The sequence below is a fragment of the Diadema antillarum genome, unplaced genomic scaffold, assembly GCF_040938485.1.
Source record: "Diadema antillarum isolate AM-2024a unplaced genomic scaffold, OU_Dant_1.0 seq00001678_RagTag, whole genome shotgun sequence".
Classification (NCBI taxonomy): domain Eukaryota; kingdom Metazoa; phylum Echinodermata; class Echinoidea; order Diadematoida; family Diadematidae; genus Diadema; species Diadema antillarum.
Window position 1 is genome coordinate 68100 of NW_027272373.1, and position 11581 is coordinate 79680.

The 11581-nt window shown below is 38.1% G+C and overlaps 1 protein-coding gene across 1 annotated transcript; it reads right to left on the reverse strand.

The window, feature by feature from the left end:
- Window positions 1–4744: 4744 nt before the first annotated feature.
- Window positions 4745–7590, reverse strand: LOC139711647 (putative nuclease HARBI1). Its single transcript, XM_071623508.1, has 2 exons — window positions 7564–7590; window positions 4745–5761 (listed from the first exon to the last, which is right to left on the reverse strand). The coding sequence occupies exons 1-2, from the start codon at window positions 7588–7590 to the stop codon at window positions 4745–4747; spliced, it is 1044 nt and encodes a 347-aa protein (XP_071479609.1).
- Between the last annotated feature and the right edge of the window lie 3991 nt (window positions 7591–11581).

Genomic DNA, 11581 nt, shown 5'->3' on the forward strand with positions numbered 1-11581 from the left:
TGAGGAGTCTTCTGTCTCATCACCCTCTGATGATGGGGAAGGAAAACAGACGAAGAAGAAGAAGAAGTCGGGTGTTTCCTATACTTGGACATCAGAGGACAAAGAACTTTTAGCTGCTTTTTTTGAAGAAAAAACCCATGTTCTACAACTCCTATTTGGAAGAGTTCAAGGACACAACTACCAAGAGAGAGGTGGTGAAGCAGTTTGTCGGCCCGCACCGACCTGTAAGTTGATTAATATATTTCATTTGGAGTATTGTGAATTAATGCGATTATGCTATAATGCAATTTTGATGACGTCATGATGTTTTTTATGCATAATCCCAGTTACTGTAAAAGTGGATATTTTCGTGCGACTAATTTTTCGCTACCGGCGGGGTAAGAAGAGTTTCGCGTGTTTTTAATTCCGCTAGTTGTATTATTTATGTAACCCTGACAAGGTCAGCAGTTGAATAATTTTATCCATACTGCTCTACATGGTCCTGGGTATAATTATCAAGTTTGTAACAAATAACATGTTGAATGAAATAACAATGAAACATATAATTATGATACATAAGCAATTTATTTAGGGTACGCGAAACATTTTGAACAAGAACTTACATACAGCACTGTCTATATTCATTTTCTGTTTTGTTTTACAGATAAGCAGGTCATGGGTTTCCTGAAAAATTACAGGACCAGGTTCGTCAAGCTTAGCTGCAAGAAGTCTGGACAGGCAGATGAGCAGCTCACAACTACGGACCAGTGGATAATGACCAAGTTTGCTTACCTCCGCCCACATATCAAGAAGAGGCGTGGCAAGGTGACACACCAGGTGAGAATCCCACCCAATTCCTTCAAAATACAAACAAAAATAAACATAAAAGTAGTTTACTGTCCTTTTAGCTATTATCAAAGCATTGACATGTTGATATTTTTATGCTGCAGTTCCCCTCTTCCAAGGCTTCTTCCAAACCAACATCACAACCACCGTCAGTTGCCTCCTTATGCAGTGATGATGAAGATTCCATCCCTTGTGCTCCATCCACCAGCACTCTTCCTGGGCACAAGGGACTTGATAAGGATGTCAATAGGCAGAGTGCTTCTGCCAGCTGACAGTTCTGCCGAGATTCCTTCACCATCCATGAGAACACTGATGAAATGCTTTCACAGGTAACCAACCTTTCTTTTTTTATTTTCTTTTCATGCAGTGTACTGTTTGTAGAGATGCACTTGTCTATCAGTCACCCAGTCCATAATATGAAGTGCTCTATATATGGATTTTTATTCATGTAGGGCCTAATTTCAAGTGTCTTCAAGGTATCTTGTATCATTGTAGAGTTTTAGTGTACATAATAGTGCATACCTGTGAAAAGTAGTCATGATCTGTCTTGGGCGCTTATACGTGTCAATTGTTAACACAATTATTGATGACATGTTTTTGTTTCTCTCTCTCTCTCTCTCTGTTCCAGGTTTTGGCTAGAGCAGATCAGGCAATGCAGCAGAGATTAGGACAGAACGTATCCCTCTCGAGCCACGAGGCAGAAGTTAAAAGCTTCGCTCAGTACCTCGCAACTCTGATGACTAGGATTCCGGAAGGCCAGGAATGGATTGACTACAGCCAGCAGGTGCTGGCCCTGACTCTGGAGTTTGGCAGTAGGCGCTGCCTTCAGCAGCAGCAGCAGCAGCATCAACAACATCACGCTCAACAGCATCAGTACAGTCAGCAGCAGCAACACAGTCAGCAGCAGCAGCACAGTCAGCAGCAGCACAGTCAGCAGCAGCAACACAGTCAGCAGCAGCACAGTCAGCAGCAGCAACACAGTCAGCAGCAACAGAAGCAGTACTTTTATCAGCCACAGCAGTACGTTCACCATCAACAACAATACCCTCCGCAGCCGCAACAGCTATACCCTCCACATCAGCTAGAGTATACCCGCCAGCCAGCTACCCTGCAGGTAGAGCCAAGCGCCACCAGCACCACCACCTTGACACCTACGACCGCAGGCAGTGATGGCATAAACTCCAGTCTCGGTTCGCTAGTGAACTTCTCCGGACGTGATTTCGTAGCCAGCCCAGTCACTTGCCAGACCAGTACACCCACCACCACTACTTAATCCGGTTAAAAACTCTAAAAACAATGTTATATTATCGTTTGTGTAATTTTCTTATTACATGTTGTGTTATCGATTTTAAGATTCAGAATTCATGAATAACCTTCCTTTTATATGGGTACTTACATGTTTATACTCATTTTACCAAGAGAAGAAACAAGTGTGATATAATTTCAGTTCATAGGTATGGAGTTATCTTGCAAGTTAGTAAAGTTTGAAAACCTGTTTTTACATTTCACATTGAAACCCTACAGAAAACGTAGACAAGATAAGTTTTTTGTGTGTAATTTTTAACGACATCTTTTACATTCTCTGTTGTTGATTTCAAGAGCTAGAATTCATGAATGGTCATTTCCTTTTTTTTTTATTTGCGTACGTATGCTTATACTTATGCTACCAAGAATAGAAATAAGTGTGATATAATTTCAGTGCATAGGTATGGAGTCACCTTTGCAAGTTAGTCAATTTTGAAAACGTGTTTTTTGTCTTATTTCGTACTGAAACCCCACAGAAAAACCTAGACAAGAGAGGGTTTTGCATATTGTAGTCAATAACTTTTTTTATTTCATTTGATTGTAATTTCGTGTGTTGTTGATTTTGAGGTTTTTTTATTCTTTTTTTTTAATTCGGTATTTATGTCTTTACTCCCTTACCAGGAAAGACCGTCTGATATGATTTAGTTAATTAGTATAGAGTAAACTATATACACTTGTATGTTAAACAAACACTGTCATGTACGATTCATATTACAAACACACATAAAGAAGGTACGTAGATAGAATAGGAGAGGTTTTTTTTTCATTGTAGTTTATTCATATTTCTTATTGGCATTTCCGCCGTTGTTGATCATTTCAGTTCACAAGTATGAAGTTGAATTGCCAGCAAATGAAAATGTTTGGAAGCTGTAGTAATCATTTATTATTACACCTTATACAGATAACTCGAGATAGACTCGAGACTGAGTTCGTTACATTGTAATAAATGTAGTTTTCTTATATCTTTTTTGTCTTGTTGATATTTGATATAAAATTGTCTTCTTTTTTTTCATTTCAGGATTTATGGCTTTTCTCATATATATTACCAATAAACTGTAAGTAATTTCATTTGTGGAGTGCACTCAACATGTGAATTTGGAGGGGGGAAAGGTTTCTCAACTCAACTACACAATTTTGTACCATGGATCTTTAACAGATATATTAAGGAATGACTCTTTATCTTTATTCATTGACACCTACTTTGCATCACCACTGTCGAGCATCACTTTTTTTTTACCATTCAGAATGTGACAGGTACCAACCCACTTTTTCCAAGTTTCAAATGTTCCAAGAAAATCTAAAATTGAAGTGATCAATGTCACGCTGTTTCCATTTGATTCATGATTCACGATTCACGATTTCCGTCGTCGCTTGTTCAATTACCAACTACTTGATTAACCGACCGTTTCTCACGACACAGATACAAGAGTTGCATAAAAAAATTAATTAACTTAATAAAGAAAAAAAAACAATAAAAAAAGAGTACAAGACCAGTCAAATCCACGTTAAACCACAACACTTTAATAAACAGATTGGTCCTGACCTGACACATTTTCCCGTCCATGAAAGGAATCTGGAATGACAGTTGTCTCTGCACTGAACTTCTATTACCTTTTTTTTTTTTTTTTTTTTAAGGAACGCACTGTGTATAGTTTAATTTGCTTCAGTAGTTAACATAAACATGATGTCATTTTCTATACCGTTGATTTTGAGATGTAATAAAACACTATTTTATCCTGGTATATATGTATGTCTACCTTCATTCTATGCCAACTGATTATGAGTTCAACATAATTTCAATAGAGAAAGAAATTGTATGCACATTGGGGAAAACTCTATTTTACATGTCACATTGAACCCCTGCAGAGATAACTCGGATGTTTCTTTGAATGCATTATCATTTGCAGCAGACCAAATAAACCGGATTTTGTAATCTGGTCTATCCGTGAATCTGAAACCACAATGGACCGAAAATACATAGCGAGAGACATTGTAGATAATTAGAATTGTTAAAACCACAACTTTCGGTGATCGGTACCCTATCTAGAAACAAAATGAACTCACGGTATTTCATCAGTAACAATTTCACAGGGATCAATAAACAAGGTCTTACGATAGTTCTTATTCATTCCCAAAGACCTGTAATTACATTCTTCACAATCATAATGCGCAAACCAACAAAACCACGGTGAACAAACTGAACTTGGTCATACTAATCAAACTTTGCCTATTATTGACAGAACACTTCTTTTCTGCGCTGAAGTTGTTCTTTTTCTTCGATAAGCATAATACACATTACGTGACACAATGGCGATAGGGACGATTTTGTAGTGTCAAAGAATTGAATTTTACGTCATGATGTCAGAAAAAAATGGAAATCCGATACACAATACTTTCAGAGTACACTTTTCTGCTAAACCATAGAAATGAGATAGTCATGACCGAGTTGAGCAAGATAGAGCTTCCGAGAACTGGAGAGGGGGGGGGGGACCCCAGAATGACCCTTCAAAAAAATTGATATTTACACATAATGATAACGTCATAACTTTCCATCATCAGTCTTTGGCATTGCCGAACACAGTTCAAAATCAGGTAGATCTCTTCCTGTACTTGTTCACATCAATAGCCTTGTCCTGCCAAGAAACCTTGCCAATTGTGGCATAGTAGTCTCTCTAGCACTTCTGGTTCCAACATTTCCTCCAACAACTTGCAAAGAGGCATGTGTGTCTTCGGACCTCCTGCTTCCATCTGTCCACTGGTAATGGTCTGCATCAGTCTCTTCTCTGTCAGCTCTTCTGGCGATCTTCTGTGGTGTTCTAGCGGCTAACAAGTTGTGGAGACAGCAGCAAGCCAGCACAATCGTTTCCACATTTTCAGGCTTCTGGAGCATTGTGGTTAACAGGCATCTGAATCTGTGTGCTAATATGCCAAATGTATTTTCAACTATTCGCCTTGCTCTTGAGAGACGATAGTTGAACAATCTCTCAGGCTTCGTCATGTTCCTGGTGGCATAGGGCTTCATCATCCAGTCTTTGAGGCCAAAAGCGTCATCCCCCACAAAGAAAAAGGGGATTGGATGATCATCGTCAGGCAGGGGTTCTGGTGGAGGTAGGGCTGCTGCTCCCTCTTCCAAAGCTGAGTACAGCTCACTATCTTTGAAGATTCCAGCGTCTGAGCAGCTGCCATTGGAACCAACATCCAAATACATGAATTTGTACTGGGAATCCACAACTGCCAACATTACAACAGAGAAATAGCCCTTATAGTTATGGTAGGCGGATCCTGAGTGAGACGGAGCCTGGATAGCCACATGTTTGCCGTCAATGGCTCCCAGCGTGTGGTGGAAGTTCCATCTGTCGGAGAAGCCCTGGGCAACTTCCTTCCACTCTTCCTCAGTTGTAGGAAGCTTGATGCATTCTTCATGAAGTTCCTCATAGATGGCCTGGCAGACCTCTGGCACAATGGTCGAAATGGTGTTGGGTGCAACACGAAACCCGTAGGACAGGGACTTATAACTATCACCACTGGCTATGTATCTCAATGCAATGGCCAGCTTCAGACCAGGCTCAAGAGCTCGTCTTAGGTTTGTGTCCTTCTTCTGGATGCGGGGGGTTAACCTCTCAACAAGCTCCTGAAACAGGCCAAGATCCACTCTGAGAAAGTTCTTAAAGCTCTTTACATCTCCATCATGCAACTGCTGCAAGAGCTTTTCGTATTGGCCAAAGTCTGTCCTCTGCAGCAACCACTCTCTGACCCAAACGGTCTTTTTTTTTCTTTCTTTTTTTTTTCTTCATCTTCTCTTTTTCTCTTTTGCTGCACGATAGCTGTAGCTGCAGCAGCTAGGCAAAGAAGCTCTTCAAGGATAGCCGCACCTTGAGCTTCTTCTTGGCAGAAATTCATTTCCATGCTTTTGAAATCCATCTTGAGCGGTGGTCACAAGAGATCTGGATGCAGTGGAAGGCTGTACGCTCGTTTTATGGGTCTGACTATGCATAATCGCCTGGTAATTTTCCAGGTCCCAAGGCATTCGCAATTTGGTCCATGGGCCAGGCCAGATATTGGTACCATTTGAGGTGGCAAAACCTTTTTGGTGTCATTTTGTTTGTCGGGGATAGATATGCTTATCAAGCTATGATAGCATTTCCAAATGAGTAGCTTAGTCATAGTAAATGAATTTTTAACCAATTTGGTCTCGCTGTTATATCCCTATACTTCTGAATCGAAACTAACCGCTATACAAAGAAGAGCACTGTCTTCTGTATGTTCCGTAGAGCTGTAAAATGCAGCTCTATGGTATGTTCACAGGTGTTCTGTTGTAAACGCGGTGCACTTAGTCTTTATTCAAGGCAGCGAAGGGAATATCCAAAGGTTATGATGTCCACAGCGCTTAGTCTTTATTCTAGATGGCGAAGGGAATATCCAAAGCGTATGATACAGTGTATATCCTTTTATCTAAAAACAACAACAACAACAAAAGCAATTCCTCGTGAATTTTACCGTATCTTTCAATTATTTATCATTTTCCAGCGAAAACGCTATGGTGAAAACGCTGATACCAAGCCAATGTCGCTTTATTTCCCTCCAACAATATAAGATAATGCAAAAACAATGTACCGGTACACTACGATACATTATAATGAATGATATTGTAAATGAACAGAGTGATTTTTGTTTAAAACTGATGTATTTGTTGATAGGGTAGTATAAAAACAGTATAGATAATCCCTTTTAAGAGGAACTTTAGATATGATAACGGTACATTGGTCTAGATAAAGACTAAGCGCACCGCGTGACTGCTGTGGACATCATAACCCTTTGGATATTCCCTTCGCTGCCTTGAATAAAGACTAAACGCACCGCGTTTACAACAGAACACCTGTGGACATACAGAAGGCAGTGCTCTTCTTTGTATTGCGGTTTAGTTTCGATTCATAAGTAAAGGGATATAAAAACGAGACCAAATTGGTTAAAAATTCATTTAATTTGACTAAGCTACTCATTTGGAAATGCTATCATAGCTTGATAAGCATATCTATGCCCGACAAACAAACTGACACCAAAAAGGTTGTGCCACCTCAGATGGTACCAACAACCCATTTTTCGGGTCTTGGCCCATGGACTAATTGTCGCAAGGGATTTGCAAACAGTTGCTAACATTTGCAAAACTGTCGCTAACATTTGCAAAACTGTCGCTAACATTTGCAAAACTGTCGCTAACATTCGCTAACATTCGCTAATAGTCGCCACCTGTGTTTCGCAAACACTTTCGCAAACGTTCGCTAAAGTGTTGCTAATTGTCGCTAAACATCGCTAAAAGTCGCTAACTGTCGCTAACGGCAGAAGCGAACTTTGATTTTTCGCAAACATTCGCCAGAAAAGTTGGCGAATCTCAAATTCGCTACGTGCGCAAACGTTCGCCGCTCAGTGAGATACCAGCTTATCTCGAATCATCTGCCTCATCTTGCCATATCCTTCAAACTTTCTGAACTGGGTGTCACTGGAGTTACTCCACTTCTAGACCCACGAACTGGATATCTTGCTGGGCATTTTGTAAGTTGAACAGTACCAGTACCATTTCAGTGCATGTACCGTATGCATACTCACCTTATTCACTCAACTATGCCTTGAAGATCTTTGTATCTAACAGACTTCGAATACTGTGCATACCAGAGTACTTACCTGAATAGCAGTGTCTTTCAATGCATCTTTGATGAGGTGAGTGTCACTGAAAACATCTAGGCCAAATGGCAGTCACAAGAACAACAAAGAACCTTGTGAAAGAACTCTTGACAAATGACGAAGTCTGGTCCACAATCAAGGAGGCAGTGACCGAGATAATCTCAAAGAAACTATGTGAACTTAGTGATCGTCTAGAAAAGCAGGAGGGACTCATCATGGACCTGCAAACAAAAGTGTTGGAATCTGAGCAAGAAATTGCAACATTAAAGTCAAAGGAAGTGCAAAACAAAGATGCCATCTCAAATCTACACTCATCCACAGTTGAATAACCTGGAGCAGTATTCTCGCCGTATTTCCCCCCGTATACATGGTGTCACAGAAAATGCACAGGAGAGGACAGACGACGCTGTTCTTCGCATCGCCAATAACAACCTGGGAATTGGCCTTCAACAAGGAGACATTGATCGATGTCATCGCATCAGTCGTCGTCATCCACCACCTGCTGGTACTACACCCAAACCGCGTGCGATCATTGTAAAACTGGCATCGTATCGTCATCGTCAGGCCCTGCTGAGAAACAGAAAAAAGCTAAAGGAACAAAAAAGCGGAATCAGCATATATGAGGATCTTACTGACACAAATCGTGCACTTCCCTGGGATGCCTTCGCTGAAATGAAAAGACCAAATACCAAGGTCCTGTCAGCTTGGACCATAGATGGCAGGATCATCATTTCCATGAGGGCATCAAATGGGAAAACAATCCCAAAAAGAATCTTCAGCAAGATTGACTTGCAAAAGCTCTGAAGATCCACCCAACATATGAAGTGATTAATAGATTATTGATTCTATGTAAACTGGGTTCTGTTGATTGATTTCTTACATGTCTGACAATATAAAGGATCCGAACTTCAATACTACCACTCATATCTCAAAAGTTTAGTGTCTAATGAAATAATTGAAAGGTGTTTTCTCCTGGTGTTTCTTTGCTCTTGATTACAACTAAAATACGATCTAGGTTTATACCATTCTAATTTTTGCATCGTTTATTCTTTGTTTTTCCTCAACTTGCCAATTGTGTGATAGTTATTTCAACCACTCTGTAGTTATGTTTGTGTGTATTTTCGTTGTTTCATTGTAATGTCCAGTAAGAATAATTACCGTCATTTTCAGCGCCTTGACAATGTTGATTCAAGTATTCTTAAGGATTATCTAACTCCTTCTGACTCTGAGGAGAATATCTTCTCGCAGGGGAATTTGACAATTAATGAATTTAATAAGTTTTTAGATAGTAATTTTGAACTCAAACAATTTCATGATAAGATATTTTGTGTACATGTGAATACCCGCAGTTTGTGTCATAACTATGATGAGGTTGCATTGTTTTTAGAGTCTCTGTCTGTACAGCCCTCTATCGTAGGCATAACTGAAACATGGTTTCATGATAATATTGCATTGTCTTTGTATAATATTGATAATTATAGATTTGAGGAAAATCATAGAAAAAGTAAGCGTGGAGGAGGAGTTGTATGGAGGAGTATGTATGTATTAAATGATATTGACTGTAAGAGACGCATTGATCTAGATGTAAACAATGATTTCATTGAAAGTATTTTGTGGAAATTGGAAATTATAAGAATTCGTCAATAGTTGGCGTTGTTTACCGACCTCCAAATCAAAGTACTGATGAGTTTCGTTTTTATCTATCTCATATTTTAGACGTTGTTCATAACGAAAAGAAAATAATGTATTTGATGGGTGATTTTAACATGAATTTATTGAATGCCGGGAAAGTGCAAGATGTTAATGAATTTTTAGATATGTTGATGTTGTACTCCATGTTCCCTTCTGTGCAATGCCCCACGCGAATCACAAAACAAACTGCCACTCTTTTAGATAATGTACTTACAAATGATACATGTGTTATTCATTCAGGAGCCCTTTTTACAGATATATCTGATCATTTGCCGGTATTTTGTATCCCTGATAATAGTATTAAGTCCCAAAGCAAGACAAGTTATGAAAAGCGGGATATCAACGAGACCACTATCACTCTTTGTGTACGTATGATGGAGAATGTGGAATGGTCACCTGACGCAAATGATGTTAATAGTATGTATAGTGATTTTTTTGATTAAGTTTTCAAATGTTTATAATTTTTGTTTCCCTAAAAAAGTGTGTTACAAAAAAAGAATTTAAGAAAAGTAAACCATGGATAACATATGAAATTCGTAAGTTGTGTAAAAGAAAGTGTCGTTTGTATAGATTATTTGTAAAGAATCCGAGTGAACATCATGAGACTGTGTATAAGAAATGTCGAAACAAAGTTAAAAATATGATTAAACTTGCCAAAAAACAATATTATGTCGGACAGTTAAACGAATGTAATGGAAGTACGACAAAAACTTGGAATATTATAAATAAAGCAATGGGCAAAGAAAATAACACATTCAAGTGCAATGGAATATTAAAGAATTGTGAGAAAGTATCTGATAAGAAAATATATGCGATGTTATGAATAAGTACTTCGTTGATATTGGATATGATTTAAATTCAAAGTTTACACAAGATCTTACTGATAATTTTATGCAATATGTGAAAGTAAATGAACGCACTATCTATTTTAACCCTGTTACTGAGAAAGAAATCATAGACATAGTCTGTAATTTAAAATCAACTATCAGTGCCGGATATGATGATATTCACATAAAAGTTGTAAAGAGAGTTATACATGTGATAGCAAAACGTTTGTGTTTGATATCTAATAAGTGTTTTGAATTTGGTATTTTTCCAGAAAATATGAAAATTGCTAGAGTGATTCCTGTATTTAAAAGTGGAAATCCGGAACTTGTTTCTAATTATCGGCCAATTTCAGTCTTGCCAGTATTTTCAAAAATATTAGAAAAGTGTATATATAATCGTCTTTTTAATTTTCTTACACAGTGCAATATAATACATGAAAATCAATATGGTTTTAGGCCGGGGCACTCCACATCATCTGCAATGGTGAATTTTGTGCATGAAGTTGTAACTGCGATTGAGAATAAAGGATATATGATTGGTGTATTTCTTGATTTAAGTAAGGCGTTCGACACGCTTGATCATAGTATATTGGTACGTAAATTATATGCATGGAATTAGAGGATTACCATTACAATTACTTAAGAGTTATTTGTGTGAACGTAAACAACATGTAAGCATCTGTAATGATAAATCGATTAATTTAGGCATAAGATGCGGAGTGCCCCAGGGCTCTATTTTGGGACCTTTACTATTTTTGTTATATATCAATGATATTCTTAATGTTTCTGAAACTTTAAAGCTTATTCTTTTTGCCGATGATACGAGCATATTTTTTTCACACAAGAATATTTTAGAGTTACAAATTATTTTGAACCAAGAACTTACTCTGATGACAAAGTGGTTTTATTCAAATAAACTTACAATTAATGTTCAAAAAACTAATTATATGTTATTTACCAAGAGAAAATGTAATATTGATAATTTTTCTGTCAATATCTGTGCCTCTCGGGTAAAACGTGTGTCGGCTTTGAAGTTTTTAGGATTAATACTTGATGAAAATGTTACCTGGAATGCTCATGTAAATAACCTTTGTAATGTGTTGGCAAAGAATATTGGTGTTATGTATAAATCAAAGTCAATGCCTACAGTGTTTTTAAAAATGATCTATAATTCAATTGTTTTACCACATTTGTCATACGGGATCATAATTTGGGGCAATGCATCAAAAACCCAGTTGAACAGAGTTTGTGTC